Genomic DNA, 18,151 nt, shown 5'->3' with positions numbered 1-18,151 from the left:
TGGTTCTGAATTCTTACACTGTAAATATCCCATTTTAAAAAATACAGCTTCACGTTTTCAAGATGAAGAAGAAATTCAGAACACCAAATCCAATATTCCACAATTCAAACCGCAGATCTATCTATCTATCTATCTATCTATCTATCTATCTATCTATCTATCTATCTATCTATCTATCTGTCTATCTGTCTGTCTGTCTGTCTGTCTGTCTGTCTGTCTGTCTGTCTGTCTGTCTGTCTGTCACAATTCCCTTGTTGTCTGCCCTGTGTTTCACTAGTCTTTGTCTCAAACTCCTATTCCCTTTGTAAAAAAAACTACACTTCCCATGATTCCCGGCCCTCATCACTGCCAGCCCTGTGTCATTGTTCTCACCAGATCATCCTTTGTCATCATCATGTCTCCTGTGTATTTAAACCCTGCTGTTTCTCCATTCCCCTGTCGATCGTTGATGTTTGTGCATGCTTGTTTGTTTATATTATCCGTGCTCTCCGTAATGTGATCCTGCCTGTGAACCCATTGAATGTCTTCCGTGTTTTTGTTTTATTTTCCCATTGTGGATCTTTCCTTTGTTCCTGTTTTGTCTGTTTTCAAGTTTTTTCAATAAACGACTGCAAGTAGATCCTCGCCCCTCGTCTGCCTTCACCTACACACGTTACTCTGTCTGTCTGTCTGTCTGTCTATCTATCTGTTCTTCCTATCTATCTATCTATCTATCTATCTATCTATCTATCTATCTATCTATCTATCTATCTATCTTTCTGTCTCTGTCTATCTATCTGTCTGTCTGTCTGTCTGTCTATCTGTTCTTCCTATCTATCTTTCTGTCTGTCTGTCTTGTCTGTCTGTCTATCTGTTCTTCCTATCTATCTTTCTGTTCTATCTGTCTATCTATCTATCTTAAACTTTCACAACAGGCTTTTAAAAGCCAACCAAAAGTTTGTCTACAAATGTTTTAAAAAGATTTATTTTTGCTGTTCTGTCCACTCTCAGATTTGACACAATCGTAATGGCTACAGCCGTAGATATCTGTCGCCACCTGCACTGTCCCATCTGTAAAAACCTGTTAGCCGAACCTGTCTCTACCAGTTGTGGACACACCTTCTGCAAGCGCTGTCTGGACCAGCACATCAGCTTGTCCGACACGCAGTGTGCGCTGTGTCAGGAGCCCATTTCTACCAAACCCAGCGTGAACGCTGCGCTCGAAGCGCTTCTGCGGGAGTTTCACCAAACTCAATTATCCATCCTGAGCCTCTTCACCGGAGAAAGAGGTGAGGTTCCGTGCGACCTCTGCGATGAAAGCCTCACATTCAGAGCGGTCAAGTCCTGCTTGATCTGTCAGATGTCGTACTGCGAGCACCATCTGAAGCAGCATCAGTCCACAGCGAGACTCAAGGGCCATAAATTGGTGAGTCCGGTGGAGAGGCTGGATCAGCGGGCGTGCAGTGTACACGGCAGACCGCTGGAGCTCTACTGCCGACAGGACGAGCGCTGCATCTGTGCTTTATGTGTGAAGACAGCCGGAGACGTGACATCAGTGGAGACAGAGAGAGAGAGGAGACAGGTGTGAACAGAAAGCTAACAGACAAATTAATACAGATGTAACAACTCACATTTTTATTATTAATATATTAATTAAATTGTTTATATTTGCTCCCTGGAATAGATTTTCATGGGCATTTTTACCCATATTTCTAATCACATAAAACACATAGTCCATTTTATATATATATATATATATATATATATATATATATATATATATATATATAGCATACTTGCATTGTTTTCTAGTAGAAATATCAAAACATCATTAAAACCAGATACATTTCCATTAAAAGTGACATTTTGTAATATAACAAGACTTGTTCCCTTTACAAAAAGCTTCACTATGATGCTGTGCTTTGCTAAGCGCTTTTGGGAACAATGCTAGTTGTGACCAAGCTGTGAATATGTGTGTAACATGTCAATTAACATTGACTGGAATTTATAGCCTCGGCTGATGTAATCATTAGATGCACCTGTGGCCAGGCTATAAATGGATACGTCACCAGGTGTCATCAGATCCTCTTTTTTCAGAGCGATTCTGTGTGTGTGTGTTTTACAACCCTGTCAAAACGTTCTTTCCTCTGTTAGGAGTTAGAATTTGTTAGGCAGTGTGCAGTGAACCTTTTCTCCTTTCCTCTTCTTTCTAAGAAAATAATATATGTATTTTTAAAAGAGAGAATGACTGAAAGCCGGGGCAAACGATGCGTGTTCCCCTGTTCTCGCTCTATAGCCGAAGAGGACATGCATCAGTTTTGCTCTGTTTGATTGGGGGAAGTGCACGCTGCCCTCGCGTTGCAGCAGGGTGGGTGCGAGCACAGCGATTTGCTCTCTGGCAAAGTGCTTTACGCTCGCCTCGCTTGCTTCCGGGAGTCAGCATCCACACTTAGTTCGTGGGGCTCTCGCATGGATTTGGCTGAGGAGCAAGAGATAGGTTTGTCCCTTTCTCTCACTCTCTCCCCAAACCCAGCTGGTCCTTCACATGATCTCGAAGTGCGTTCTGACGTCTCTTCGGTTCATGAGGGGGACCGCGATTCTCTTCCCGCCTCCGAGCTTTCCGGCCGCGATAAAAAATCAGCGGAGGAATTGCTCGATGTGGTTACTCGTGCGGTTGCCAGACTCCAGTTGGACAGGCCATGCCAAAAAGAGACTCCCAAACCCTCCAAATTAGGGGATAGATATTTATCTAGCAATCTGGGGAAGGGAATGCCTCATCAGTCCCTTCCCTTCTTTGATAACCTCCATGAAGAGCTTTCTCACTCATGGAGGAACCCCTATTCTTCCCGTGTTCACGTACCCTCAACGTCATTATATTAGACTATCGTGGGTGCTGAGGCACGGGGATATTCAGTGATGCCGCCGGTCGAAGAGACGCTTGCGGGCTATCTCTCGCCGGGCTCGGCATCGTCACTCAAAAATCCCTCTCTCCCCTCAAAGCCTTGTAGGACAACCTCCACTTTAGTGGGAAGGGCTTATCAAGCAGCAGGTCAGGCTGGTGCTGCTCTGCACACTATGGCTGTATTACAGGCTTACCAGGCTGACCTGCTGGATGACCTGAGTGTGGGTGCTGCGCTCGACGAACAAGCCGTCTCTGAGTTTCGCCAAGCCACGGTTCTTTCTCTACGCACGACCAAGCAAAGAGCCTGTGCTATTGGCCGGTCTATGTCTGCCTTGGTCACCGCGGAGAGGCACCTTTGGCTCAACCTTTCAGGCATCAAGGACAAGGACAAATTTTCCTCCTTGATGCCCCGGTTTCACCCACTGGCCTATTCAGAGACGCCATGACCACGGTTATCTCAGGTTCCAGGAGGCGAAAAGCCATGAGGAAGCCTTCGGGAAGTTCCTGCCTCGCCACACTCAGGGGGCAGGTCCTTCGGCCCCCCAGACCCGCCTCGGTCCTGTTAGAAGGGAGGCTCAAAAGCAAAGCGTTGCAAGTCGTGCTCCTCCTCCCAGGGATTCGGGACAGTCTCGTCGGCCTCGGCAGCCCCCGAAGCAAGACCTCAGGACCATATTTTCCTAAAAGATAAAACCCTGATGGTCTTGCACCTAGATTTAAGGGGTAGCTCCCCTCAGAATGGGCTTCATTTCACCCCTCCCGGTACCCCCTCGAAGCCTCTCCATTCCCGCCACCTCTTGGTGTTTCGGGTGGCAGAGGCTCCCATCAAAAGTTGGGTGTTTTCACTGTTCTCTGCATTTATTCAGGACATGAAACACTTGACAACCCCTCAACAGGAAGTGTTAAAATCTAATACCCATCTCAGAGATCCTGCCAGCCTAGAAACTTCTGCCAGATATATACTTTTTCTGTGGGTCTTAAAAACAGTAGGAAAGGGCGTCAGGATTTAATTCACTGCTGCCTTCCGTGTTCCAACGGCGTGGTTCTCACTACCGTAAACCAGATTTCTTTTTTATTTCTACTGTGAAAAGCAAATCTCCTGGTTAAAGGGGCCATGGAATGTGTTCCCCTTCCAGAGAGAGAGAGTTAGGTTATTACACTAAGTACTTCCTGGTTCCCATGGAGGGTGAGGGGTGGTGTCTGGCTTAGATCGTAAAGCTTGAACTGCCCAGTCTGGGTGTTCAAGTCCTAGATGCTGCCTATCAAGACGATCGTGTCTCAAGCCCTACGTCTCGTTTGGCTGGTCGCCATTGATCTTATGACGCACTTCTTTACTTAATTTAGAAGTTTTGCCACAACACAGGAAGTTCCTGAGGTTTGCTTTCGAGGGCAAAGTCTTCCAGTGTCAGGTTCTTCCATTTGGCCTAGCCCTTTTTACCCGCACATTCACAAATGCATGATGTAGCGCTGGCTCCTTTACAACTCCGGGGCATCTGCATTCTGAATTTTCTGTAGAAAGAACTGTCAGCGGGCACTTGCCTTGCCACTGCCAGGTTCTATGTGGCTTCCACTTCGGTTTGCCACGCCTTGGTGTGCGGGGTGCCCTCTAAGAGGCATCCTTGCTAGGACCTCTTCATATAGGGTAAGACCCCCCTTTTAAACCTCTAGAGTCAGCGTTTGGTAGACTTCTGACTCTCAAGATGGTTTTTCTTATGGCAATTACGTCTCTAAGGAGACTTGGGTACCTACAGGCTCTGTCTCTTTTGCCGGCCTGTTTTGAGTTGCCCCAGGTATGACCAAAAGCATTCTTTGCACCCTCACCCTGACTATCTGCCCAAGGTGCCTTTCACGACCCTTGGCCATTTATTCTCTAAGCCTTCTGCTCCCTGCCGTTTGTAACGCTGGAGCAGCTAAGAATTCTCAGACTTTGTCCAGTCTGTACCCTTCAGAATTATGTCCACCGCATTTGCTAGTGGCGTAGAGTCAGGGCAGCAATTCTTCACTTGGAAGCCATGACCAGGTGGCGGTTACCTCCTGGCAGACTATGTCACTTTGGGTGAGGGACATTAGTGCGGCAGGTTGGTCCTCTCTGCACACATTCATTAGACTTTTATAGTTTGGATGTTTTTGCCACTCCGGGCTCTTATGCCCTTGAGTCGACATCTCAAGCTCATGTCTGAACAAGTTTGTGATGCGGCAGGCTGGTCCTCTCCACACACATTCATCAAATTTTATGGTTTAGATGTTTATGCTACTCCGGGCTCTTACGCCCTTTAGTCGACATCTCAAGCTCATGTCTGAGACCTCTCGCATTCTTGTGAGCACACTTCACAACCGTAGGAGTCCGGACAGCCCCAGTGCGGCGGCGTGGGTATTGCGGTCCCAAAAGCGCTTAGCAAAGCGCAGCATCATAGTGAAGCTTTTTGTAAAGGGAAAGTCTCAGGTTACGTATGTAACCCTTGTTCCCTGAAAAACGCGGAACGAGATGCTGCGCTGTTTTGCCGCACTGGGATGCCCCAGGACTGCTCTTCAGAAAGAAGTATCTGACGACACCTGGTGACGCATCCATTTATAGCCTGGCCACAGGTGCATCTAATGATTACATAAGCCAAGGCTATAAATTCTGGTCAATGTTCATTGACGTGTTACACACATATTCACAGCTCGTTCACAACTAGGATTGTTCCCAAAAGCGCTTAGCAAAGCGCAGCATCTCGTTCCGCTATTTTCAGGGAACAAGGGTTACATACGTAACCCGAGATGTTTTCAGGGAATAGGTTATGTAGGCCTATATATTAAATTAATAATTTAAGTTTTTTTTACAAGAATTTACTTTCTTCTTGCTTTTTTCTATTCTTGTTGTAATGCAAGTTTTAATTATATCATCATTAACTCAACCTCATGTTGTTTCCAACCCATATGACTTTTTCTGTGGAACACAAAAGGAAATAAGTGAATGGTGAAATATGTCAATGACTTTAGGTAGAATAAGCTAATTTTCTAAATAATTCTGTATCTTTTTATGTTCCACAAAAAACATAAAAAGTAAAAAATATTATACTAATTTCAATCACTTTGCCAAAACAGATGGTTTGAAGACACATGGAGGATGTTTAGATATTGTTTCGAATGAATTGTACTCAGAAAGCTTGTGTGTTTGTAATTGTGTACTGTATGCATGTGTTTGTGTGTTTCTATAGGCAGTACAGCAAAATACCATTGAACAATTGGAAAAGATGATCGGTCAGAGGCAAGACAAACTTAAGGAACTTCAGGAAACAGCCACAAACTGCCAGGTTCACCTATTTTTCTGACATATACAAGTCTGTTTATTATAGGAATCAAGTGTTACAAGCTAAGTTCAGAATTGCATATTACCAAACTGCTCTACTATTGCTGCAGTATATTAGTGTTTAAATTATCCTTCCATTTCGAGTGTGATGAATGAACTGAAATAAATATCAGCCACAGATTTAAACATCTTTGTTTTGTATCATTATTTAATTGGAATGCCAATGATATCATAATCATAATAACTGGATGAATTCTGCTAACTTGCTAAATTATACATGCTCGTAATGAGGAAATTTGACAACAATGGAGCATACTACTATTAGACAGAAGTGCAGCGCGCAGTATAGAGCAAGAAATATGCGAGTAAAGAGTGCAATAGTCAGGTTCTAGAAGTAAAATCCCATTCATTTTCTACATAGGCGATTCGATTTTTAACGATTACTTTATAAACACAAAAGACAGACCCATCGTGAGCTCCGAGACTGTTTATCAATGGTACATTATATGGCTCTGTTGAAGCATCAGTCTGCATTATTTCAACTTCATTTTTGGGATATCGTGTTTAATAGTGGAATTCCTGGTGAAGAACTACACTGCCCATAATTCTGAAGAGAGATCCACCAATCAGTGAATCGCAGCAAACAAAGTGCATCAAAAGAGCTTTGCAGTGACTGCCCACTTCTGTGACTCAATTTAGTATGTCTCCCAACACTCTCAAAGTACTGGTATATTTTTATCTAAATATTTTGTGATATAATTCAAATATATTGTTTCTATACCTATAATCAGCAAGTTTAAATCAATAGTTGTATTTTTTCCCATTGTTTTTAATTCACGACCTAATTCGCAATGCTTCATGGGATTGTTGTATATTCCCTGATGAAATATGTTAAGTACACATTCTTTTTTCTCTTGAAATCAATGTTTGTAATTTTGCTGGTTTGTTTAGTTCATGGCTTAGAACTCTTTTATAAAGACTTTAATGAAATCTTAATGGAAAAAAATTTAAGGATGTAAATGTTGGTGGGCACATTTGCACTGTAATTCCGAACATAGCCATAGGCTTCTACAGTGAATGGATAAAGAGAATACAAGTGCAGTATAGTTTGTAAAGTCTGACAACGAAGACCAATATTTCCAGTATCCTGTTTTTTATCATCCACACAATGACAAACATAACTTCCACATATAGGACAATGTCAATGACATACAGCAAACAACATTGGACAAAGACAAGATGCAAACTCGGCAGAACAAATTCTGTGAAAATACTAATGAATAAACTGGACACACCTAGATCCTGCACAATCAGGACAGGGTAGGGACCCACGGAGGTCTAAAGTACACGGAGAGAGCAGGCCACTAGCGTCCCCATTCATCACAATGGCATTTAAGTCAAAAGCTTGCGAAGGGCTTTGACTGTAGCCACATGATGGACCACACACACAGAGAGTGAAGAATAAAGCAAACAATGTGAAGAGACAAGTTTATACAAAGAAATGCATAAACATAAAAATCATCCAACACAGGCTGTGATAGAGAGAGAGCAGCAGGAGATAAAGCAAGTGTTTGCTGCAGTGATGGAGACCGTGAGGAGGGCAGAGGGGGCGCTGCTGGCTCCTCTGGAGATTGGAAGGAGGTGTTTGGAGAAGGAGATGGAGGAGAAGACACAGCATATACGAAAAGAGATCATTAAATATAAGGAGATCATCAATTCTTTGAATGCCACAAAGAATGAGGAAGATGACATCCTCTACCTCCAGGTCAGCAAGCAATCAGAGTAAATAAGTAAAAAATGATAACACTACTTTACATTTTAAAGCAATTCAAATTCCTCTGAACTATTCCTTTATGTAACAGTGCTATGTTTCGTCCCTCTCTTAGAATTACCTGTGTGTGCCTGCTGAATTGAAAGACGACTGGGCGGTTTCCATTGACACTGAGCTAAACTTCGGCACAATGAGAATTTTAAAAGCAGCTGTGTTGGCTCAGATTGAGTCAAGTCTCGAGGAACTTTGCACTGTTGGTGAGAGATCATGTTTGATGTCTCAGAGTTTTGATGTATTTAATTGTTTATTGACTACCCTTAACAAGAATACCAAGTACAATACAAAAGTACATAAATGAAGTACAAAACAGTACCATTAAAGTGAATGTACCCATGAATACTGTAATCAATGTCATGGTGTTCAGCAAAGTACCATAGTTACTAAAGTAACATCTTATACCATCGTTTTGTTGTTTTGAAATGTAAAGGACTGTATAGATTATTTGTTTACGACCATATCTCTTTTTTTTCCTTTCAGAAATTCAAAGAATTCATAAGTTTTCAGGTAAGTTTAGGAAGAACATATACACACTACCAGTCAAATGTTTGGGCACAACTGATGTTTCTCATGATCAACCCCTTAACCTCTAAACTTTTTTAGAACACCCCCCAAATAAAACAAAGACTCCAATTATTCATAATAAATATTGTATATGTTTAAAATCTTATGATGAATAGAATAATAAAAAACATATTTTGTCCTTAATTGGTAAGCATGTAATTCTGGATATGTACACTTTATCACCCTTTAAAAGATCTTATTTTTCCACTAGACAACAGCAAGTACTATCACCTTCCATCACAAAATGCCAATCTGAAATGTAGGTGGCACTCTAACGCATCTCGGCTCTCACAGATTTGCTCGTCCATAGACATTCAATCTAATTTTCAGTTCATGCACCATCCCCTTTGTTTCATAGCATATCTCGGCCTTTGAGTGGACTATAAAATGAATCTAAGTGTCATTAGAAAGCTGAATTTCTCCACTTTGCGATTATCTATCAACATTAGTCAATAACATAATTTTGCAATTATTTGTTTAGCATGGTTTTCCTGCTGGACTGCATATTTTGTTCTGGACATCTTAGATATAACTTGCAAGCTTGCAGACAAGTAAATGTCTCACATTGTAGAAAACTGCCTAAAGTAAAAGGAGATAAAAAGTTTTGGCTACTTAATTATTACAGCTGCATTGATCGGCTAATATATATATATATATATATATATATATATATATATATATATATATATATATATATATATATATATATATATATTTGATGTTTTACATAAATAATATTTAACTTTATGATTTTTTTTAATTGTTTTGAACTGTGGTATTAAGACAAAATACCAGAGTGGAATTCAAAAAAATAAACTATACAGTCACATTCTTGAGAATGAGAGCTTTCTCCATGATTGATCCATGTGAGTGCTATGTAAAAGACACTTTTTTTCTGTTCAGATATTTTCAGCTCTTATTTTGTTGTTTTATGTAAATGTTATTTAATGCAAAGTTGATGGAATTCTATGAAAAGTTCAGATTCTAAGCTTTCAAATGATAGCCCATATGCATGTTTATGTATCCAGGGACGCTTTAAGCTTAAACTTATTTACTCCTTACTTGTGAGTAAGGACCAGCTGGTGGGTCCATAGAGTTTAAGGAGATCTAAAGGCTAATGCTTTGGAATTAGTTTAGCAGACAACCAAAATTGTGCCTACATATTCATTTCTATTAATGGTTTCTAAAAAAAAAATTAACCAGACTGTATGTCACATGTATAACACTCCATGTCATAAAATTAGCTCTTACGCTTTAAACCACACGCCTCAAATACAGATGTTGGTTTGATTGACAGAGCAACTGACCATTGGAGCTAAATTATTCCCACTGTTGTGATGAGGGTTAAAAAGTTCACATCTAAGCTTTTAAATGATAGCCCATATGCCTTATACCAAACAGCTCATAACCCATATCCTTCTCTGTTTGCAGTGGACGTGCTTCTGAATGCAGAAACGGCACATCCATGCTTGGAGGTGTCTCCAGACGGCAAAACTGTGAGAGATGCTGGAGAAACTCAAGAGATCCCGGGATGCCCCACACAGTTTGTTCGGGTCGGGGAGATACTAGGAACTCCTCAGATCAGGTCTGGAAGAGCGTTCTGGATCGTGGAGGTGGGGCAGAAGACGGGGTGGGAACTGGGTGTGGTGAGAGAAGGTGCTAAGCGAGTTTACTGGGCCATCGTGCTCTGTGCTCAAGGAATTTATGGAGTTTTTGAAGATCCTCAAGTGCAGCTGCAGCTCTCCAGCAAACCCCAGAAGGTGGGAGTGTTTGTGGACTGTGAGGAGGCGCTGGTCTCCTTCTATGATATGGAGGCTTCGTCACATATTTACACATTCACTAAGTGCAGCTTTAATGAAGCGATCCGTCCATATTTTAACCTTCATCACAACAGCAATGGGAAGAATTCAGCTCCAATGGTCATTTGCTCTGTCAATCAAACTGACATTTGCATGAGAGGCGTGTGGTCTAAAGCATAGGGGATAATTTTATGATATAGAATGCAACAGTGTGGTTCACTTTTTAAATAGGCAAATACATTTTTCATGATAACTTATAAAACTTTAAAGGCAGACATATTGTGAGCTCTGAAGTTGTTAATCAATGATACAGTTTATGCTTTTGTTGAAGTCATCAGTCTTTAATATTTCAACGTAATTTTCCTAAATAATGTGTTTAATAGCAGAATTCCTGGTCAAGAACTGCAATACCCATAATCCTAAACAGAGATCCACCAATCAGGGAATCAAAGTGTGCCAAAAGAGCTCTGCAGTGACCATGACATACTGTGAATGACGCAATCGAGTCCGCCACCCTACAATCTCAAGCTATCTACATTTTTCTATATATATATATATATATATATATATATTTAGCAATAAACATAAAATATATTGTGTATATGCTTAAAATCAACAACTTCAAATCAATAGTTTAATGTTTTTTATCATTTTTAATTTCATTATATCTTTTGCAATGCCTCATGGGATTGTAGTTCATTCCCTTATGATATAAGCTAAGTGCACAGTCTTGTGCCTTTGTCTTTTTGTCTGACTTTCAAATACTTTTTTGCCTCAAAGCAATGTTTGTGATGTTGTGATTCACCTCAGAGCAGTTTGCCTTGGCTCATGGTGCACACATCTCTTTTGAGGATTTTATGAAATCCCTATGGAAAAAATGAATAGGAAAAATACTTCCAGAACCAAGACGGCTGAAAATGTAGGCTGGCACTGTTGTGCTGTGTTGAGACGATGAAGGCTCAGGGTGTTTATAATTGTCTTATTTTATTTTATATTTTTATTATATTATTCTTTCTTTCTTTTATGGACCACACTTAAAGTACCTTGGAGTACCATGCACAGTAAATACCATATTACATGAATATGGGAATCATATAGTACCATGGTAATACCATCTGATATCATCACTGCACCATGGTATTGCCATAGAGGTTTTGACATTAATTAATGTTTTATGTTAATGAGAACGGTATCCTCCTTGTTTTATTTGCCCAATATTCTACTACTCATAAATGTATATTTACACATATTACACAATAATAGGCCTTTATCACATTCCTTATGTCGTCACATCCGGCACCAAATATAAGCGTAACCAAACATCCACCCACCGATCTGTCTATGGACGACTGCAGCTTTTCCTAAATAAATTAGGCCAACTTGGATGCACTTAGTAGTAAAAATCAGCCGTTTAACTTGGGGTAACTCAGCCTGTCACCATGTGTTATCAAATGTCTTTGTATTCACTATTGTGAATATAATACAGTTGTAGACAGTGGGACACTGGTCACGACTCACGAGCGGACGCTTCCCCAATCATCGTACTCAAACCACAAGATTATAACTTCACGTTTACAATGGTTAAACCGGTTATGTTCTGTAGTCAGACTCTGGGATGGAAATGGGATTTCTTTATTTGAACATTTTTAGATGGATCTTGTATGGAGATTATAAAAAGTAAGTACATGAATGCAATCAGATCATTATCATTGCAAATAATCTGTATAATCTTTGCTCAGAATGTAATGGTTTTTTTTGTGACTTATTGTAGAACTGTCTTGTTCTTCATCCTGTTTAAAATAATAAAACAACATGACACAGTTTTCTTTACTTCGTCATCCCTGAGTAATGATTGTACGGTGAGTTAAGAATGTTTCAATTAAGTATTTGAGAAGAATTGTACATAAAATAGTCCATAATAATTCTGCACTCTTGGCACAGTCGATGAAACGTATCGGTTACCTAACGTAACCTCGGTTCTCTCTAGATGAGGGAACGAGTATTGCGTAAGCTAGCTTACGCTACGGGAAAGATTCATCTTTTCTGAGATATTGAAGCCAAAAAATTATCCTTAATTTTTGTATCCATTGTCAACGCAGTGCGGCAGCTGCAGACCTTGAGCGGGCTAGCTAGCGAGCTCATAGGTTGCTCTGCGGCAACTGCTGCAGCCTATAGACGAGCTTGGGCGAACTCGCATCCAATGAGAGGCGTCCGCGCGCTCACTGCAACAAAGCCCGCCAAAATGGGCGTGACTAGAGTGCATATAAGCGTAGTTCGTAGGCTGGAACCCTGGTTTTCATTGACTGAAGCGAAAAGTCGCTCATGGCGCGAGCACTGCCGGCTACGCAATACTCGTTCCCTCATCTAGAGAGAACCGAGGTTACGTTAGGTAACCGATACGTTCTCTTACGAGAGGTTCTCTCGTATTGCGTAAGCTAGCTTACGCTCACGGGAACCCATTGTCAACGCCGTCGCGCCAAGCATCCACTGTATGAGCCCCAGGGAATTAAGGGGGACCCGGGGAGCCCTTATGAGTGGGGAAATAATATTTGGCCGGCAAGAATGCGGGTCATTGATTGTGTAATACATAAGCACATAGTGGGAAGGAACGACAGAGCGGCGGTGCCGGTCTGTGTGGAATGTGTCCCATCAGTGCAGCTCACCAGGGGAGCTGTAGCGTATTAAACCGCTAGTAGTTTTGCCTGCAGAGCGGGCACTTCCATATTGTAAAATCTGACAAAGGTGGAGGGGGAAGTCCATCCTGCTGCCACACATATGTCGTGAATGGAAATCCCGCTGGACCATGCCCACGAGGATGCCATGCCTCTAGTGGAGTGAGCCCTAATGCCCAACGGGCATGGCAGGTCTTTTGACGCGTATGCAGCAGCAATAGCGTCCACTATCCATCTAGATAGTGTCTGTTTCGAGGCGGCGGAGCACGCAGTATACAATCTCAGTGCTCTGACCGGGCAAAGGAGATTGGCGTCGCGTTCGCTATCGGGTGCTGGCAGCGCCGATAGGGAAATGACCTGTGCTCTGAAAGGAGTACCGATCACCTTGGGAACATAGCCGTGTCTAGGCTTTAAAATGACCTTGGAGTCACTTGGTCCAAACTCAAGACACGCAGGCTGAGAGACAGCGCGTGAAGGTCTCCCACACGTTTGACTGATGACAGGGCAGTCAGAAAAACGGTTTTGAGTGAAAGGTATTTCAAATCCACGGATTGAAGTGGTTCGAAAGGGGGCTTTCATAGTTTCGAGAACTATAGAAAGATCCCAGATAGGAACCGATGGAGGCGCGGGGGTTCATCCTTCTAGCTCCCCTGAGGAAGCGGATGACCAGCTCGTTTTACCCCATGACTGGCCGTGCAGGGGTTCAGCGAACGCCGCAACGGCCGCCACATACACTTTGAGCGTGGATGGGGATCTGCCCTTATCCAGCAGCTCTTGTAGAAATACGAGCAGCGACGACACCCCACATGTCCGTGGGTCCAGGTCTCGGTCGGTGCACCATTTTGAGAACACAGACCATTTTGACGCATAGAGTCTTCTCGTGGAAGGGGCTCTAGCGTGTATGATGGTGTTTATTACTCCTTCTGGCAGAGCGACGGGTAGTCGTTGATCACCCATGCATGCAGCGCCCAGCGCTCTGGGTGGGGATGCCAGATTGTGCCGCGAGCTTGAGAGAGGAAATCTGCTCTCACTGGGATGGGCCATGGCGCTGTCAGTGACAGCTGCGTAAGCTCCGGGAACCATGTCTGATTCTCCCAACGCGGGGCTATGAGGAGCACCGAGTGACGCGTTTCCCTGATCCTCTGCATTACCTGTGGCAATAGCGAGACGGGAGGGAAGGCGTAAGCGGGCGTCTGGGCCAGTCCTGGGCCAGCGCGTCCTCGCTTCGAGAAAAATATTGGCCAGTGAGAGTTCTCTTTGGACGCTAAAGAGGTCTATCTCCGCTCTGCCGAATAGGTGCCATAACGTCTGGACTGTTTGAGCGTGCAGGGACCATTCCCTGGGGGAATATTGTCTCTGGACAGTCTGTCCGGGCCGTCGTTCAGGTGGCCTGGCACGTGCGTCGCCCTCAGCGAGCGCAGGTGGCACTGGGACCAACTCAGTATGCGTTTCGTCAGATGGAAGAGGTTCCTGGATCTGACACCGCCCTGACGGTTTAGGTAGGATACCACAGATCTGTTGTCCGAACGGACCAGGACGTGGTGACCCTGAATGACCGGGAGAAAGCGCACGAGCGTGTACTCAACCGCTATCATTTCCAGACAATTTATGTGAAGGAGCTTTTCCTGAACTGACCATAGGCCGAAAACCGGAGAGCCCTTGCAGACCGCGCCCCAACCCGTGTTGGACGCGTCTGTCGAGATGACTTTTCGGCGAGATACAGCTCCCATTGTCACTCCCCGCTGATACCATTCGGCCACTGTCCAGGGCTGCAGAGCTGAAATACAGGTCTGAGTCACCTTGATGGGCTGGCGGCCTGTGGCCCAAGCCCGGCGAGACGCGCGGATGTTTAGCCAATGCTGAAGCGGGCGCATGTGCAGTAAACCCAGCTGAAGTACTGCTGCGGCTGAGGCCATGTAGCCTAGCACTCTCTGAAATTTCTTCAGAGGTGTGAGGCTGTTCATCTGAAATGACGCGGCTAGTCACTGCACACGGCGCGTGCGCTGTGTAGATAAGCGAGCCGTCATTGCCACTGAGTCTAGTTCTATTCCAAGGAAGGAAATTGCCTGACTGGGCTGTAGTGAGCTCTTGGTCCAATTGACTGCAAGGCCCAAACTGTTCAGATGACTGAGGAGAACTGTCCTGTGAGACAGAAGCTCCGTATGTGATTGTGCCAAAATCAGCCAATTGTCCAAATAGTTCAGAATTCGCAAACCCTGACTCCGCGAGGGGTGCGAGCGCCAGCGTCCATGCACTTCGTGAAAGTACGGGGTGCTAAGGACAGGCCGAATGGAAGGACGGTGTATTGATAAACCTGGCCGTCGAGGCGAATCTCAAGAATGGCCTGTGACGGGGATTTATCTGAATCTGAAAGTATGCATTTTTCAGATCGAGAGAAATAAACCAGTCCCCTGGCGCATCATGCGCGAGGAGTTTGCTGGTTGTAAGCATTTTGAACGGTCTTTTTGCAAGCGCTTTGTTCAAAACCCTGAGATCTAATATTGGTCTGAGGCCGCCGTCTTTCTTGGGGACAAGAAAATAAGGGCTGTAAAACCCCGACTCAGCTCAGGGGAGGCGGCACTCTCTCTATGGCCCTTTTGCACAGAAGGTTTGCTATTTCTGAACGAAGCATGCACGCTGCTTCCGTGTTCAAAGTAGTTTCGAGCCGCTCTGAAGCAAGGAGGACGGCGATCGAACTGTAGCAAATAGCCCTGTTTTATTGTGCTTAACACCCATTCGGATATCCCTGGAATATCTTCCCACGCTTTGAAGCGTAATGTTAGAGGGTGAATGGCCAAATCGCTCTGATTGCCGCACACAGCGCTGAACAGAATGTGTGAGCCGCTTACTGTGCTTATGCTGGACTGCTCGCAGACAGCATGGACAGGCTGTTCTGTGAGTGACTTCCGATTGAGGTGAATGGGGAAAGAGTCACGTCTGTTAAGTGATGCGCAAGCATAGCCACGGGCACGGGACTTACATACAGAGAAGTGTTTGCTGGCCGTGTGACAGAGCGGGCACAGAATGGGCGCGCACACGTATTCGTGAGCGCATTTATTGACTCTTAACACTCGAGTGGTTCGTAACCGCTTTTGAGTGTGCTCTGATGGGGACACGGAACGTGTAATGCTTGTGTGTAGAGGTGAACACTAGATTGTGGGCACATTTTCTACACATAAGGCTGGTCGTGTGACAGAGCGGCCAGAGAATGGGCGCGCGCACGGGCTCGTGGGCGCGTTTATTAACTCTAACACTCGAGCGAGTCGTAACCGCTTATGTGAGTGGGCTCTGATAGGGACACGGGATGTGTAATGCTTGTGTGTAGGGGCGAACACAGGGTTGTGGGCACATTTTCTACACATAAGGCATGTTTACTCTTTACAAGATTTCTTTGGGTCGCCGTGAAAACGGCGTTTGAGTGCAGGCAAACGGGTAATATCACCGGCTTGTTGGCTGCTGAATCCACCACTGCAGTGGCCTGAGAGAAGGGGACTGACAGGGGGCGAAGCTTTGACGGTGGTCCGGCCGTGGCGGGACTGAGCCGTCGTTTTCTCAAAAAAGCTAGGAGGACTTCGGTTGCTCAGGTTTCAATACAATCATAGGCCGAGGCCCGCAGGGGGCGGCGGTCTGCGGCGGCTGTCTGAGCCGATCGAGGGCGGCCGCCCTGTCGACGCTGAGAAGTCTGGCTTGTTGAGCTGGGCGCTGTGAAGAGGCTCGTGCAGGAGGCTGGTCACGTGGGCGGCCTGCAGAGGAGCTAGCACGACGAGGCAGAAAGAGATTCATGGCTTGGGCTTCGAGAACGGTCAACAATGCCACTCACCGCGGAACCGAAGAGACCGGACAGAGAGAGCGGCGCGTAGTGCGTTCAGCTTCTCCCAAGTCGGCTAGTCAGATCTGAAACAGCCTCTGTCTGTAAGACGGCCATGGAATGCAGAGCAGATGCAGCTTGGCCGGCGGCGGTATAGGCGCGGCCAACACAGGCGGAAGTAGTTCTGCAGGCCTTAGACGGGAGCACCAGCTTAGACCGCCATCTCGCGGAGGGCGGGCAAAGGTGCGGCGTGGAGTCTGTTGGGAGCCTGCTCAGGGGGCGGTGACCACTCGAGCCCGAGGCGGTCGACGGCCTGTGTGAGGAGGCGCGTTAGTTCCCCTTCGACTCCGGCACGGGTCCTGCTGGATTCCTGGGCCGAGGAGGAGGCGTGTGAAGTTCATAAGAACTAGCTTGCTTTAAAAAAGGATACGTCGCCGGATGACGTAGCTCGCAGGACGGCTGAAGGTGGCGAAGACGGCCGGCTTCTTCGAGCGCTGTCCACGCTTGCTTGATGCCCCTCGAACGGCGACGCGGCTTCCAGTTCAGAGATGCGAAGAGCTTCGCTGAAGAGATGAAAATCAGGGTTCCAGCCTACGAACTACGCTTATATGCACTCTAGTCACGCCCATTTTGGCGGGCTTTGTTGCAGTGAGCGCGCGGACGCCTCTCATTGGATGCGAGTTCGCCCAAGCTCGTCTATAGGCTGCAGCAGTTGCCGCAGAGCAACCTATGAGCTCGCTAGCTAGCCCGCTCAAGGTCTGCAGCTGCCGCACTGCGTTGACAATGGATACAAAAATTAAGGATAATTTTTTGGCTTCAATATCTCAGAAAAGATGAATCTTTCCCGTAGCGTAAGCTAGCTTACGCAATACGAGAGAACCTCTCGTAAGAGAACAGACTGTAGCAGAAGTTGTTTAATGCTACTAAGCTAAGCTTCCGCTCTACAAACGCAGAAGTATGATAAAGGCCTATATATATTTACACCGATCAGCCACAACATTCAAACCACCTGCCAAATATTGTGTACAGAGGTGGCACCACAGGTCTGAAACTGCTGGGGCAAAAATTATATTCCACTGACCCACTTGAACATAATTAGTCCTTAACTATCTACAACCAACGGCAACAACTATTTATGTTTTCCACCATTTCTGACCACAATAACCCAGTCTCGGGGTGAAATTTTTATTAACTCTGCCTCCTAAACCTAACCATTAGTGGAGCCAAAAATTTAATTTTAAAGTAAAAATGCAACCTCATAATCACAATCATCATTGTTCATTTGAACGCGTTTACTTCCTGATTCCCAC

At 44.7% G+C, this 18,151-nt stretch overlaps 1 protein-coding gene across 1 annotated transcript; it reads left to right on the top strand.

Annotated features, from left to right (window-relative positions):
* Positions 1-1,006: 1,006 nt before the first annotated feature.
* On the top strand, positions 1,007-12,011 carry LOC127655725 (E3 ubiquitin-protein ligase TRIM21-like). The gene is made up of 6 exons (XM_052143689.1): positions 1,007-1,561; positions 6,079-6,174; positions 7,702-7,935; positions 8,057-8,198; positions 8,479-8,505; positions 9,994-12,011. Exons 1-6 carry the CDS (start codon positions 1,007-1,009, stop codon positions 10,539-10,541), a joined length of 1,602 nt encoding a protein of 533 aa, XP_051999649.1. The 3' UTR covers positions 10,542-12,011.
* The last annotated feature ends 6,140 nt before the right edge of the window (positions 12,012-18,151 follow it).

Source organism: Xyrauchen texanus, chromosome 2 (assembly GCF_025860055.1).
Source record: "Xyrauchen texanus isolate HMW12.3.18 chromosome 2, RBS_HiC_50CHRs, whole genome shotgun sequence".
NCBI classification, from domain to species: Eukaryota; Metazoa; Chordata; class Actinopteri; order Cypriniformes; family Catostomidae; genus Xyrauchen; species Xyrauchen texanus.
The sequence above is the reverse complement of the archived record's forward strand: the minus strand, read 5'-3'. Positions and strand labels throughout refer to the sequence as shown.

Excerpts from the sequence above, each read along its gene's own strand:
- LOC127655725 (XM_052143689.1), top strand. The coding sequence starts at position 1,007 with ATGGCTACAGCCGTAGATATCTGTCGCCACCTGCACTGTCCCATCTGT. Across the intron at positions 6,175-7,701 it reads AAACAGCCACAAACTGCCAG|GCTGTGATAGAGAGAGAGCA; the intron begins GTTCACCTATTT and ends CATCCAACACAG. Across the intron at positions 8,506-9,993 it reads AAGAATTCATAAGTTTTCAG|TGGACGTGCTTCTGAATGCA; the intron begins GTAAGTTTAGGA and ends CTCTGTTTGCAG.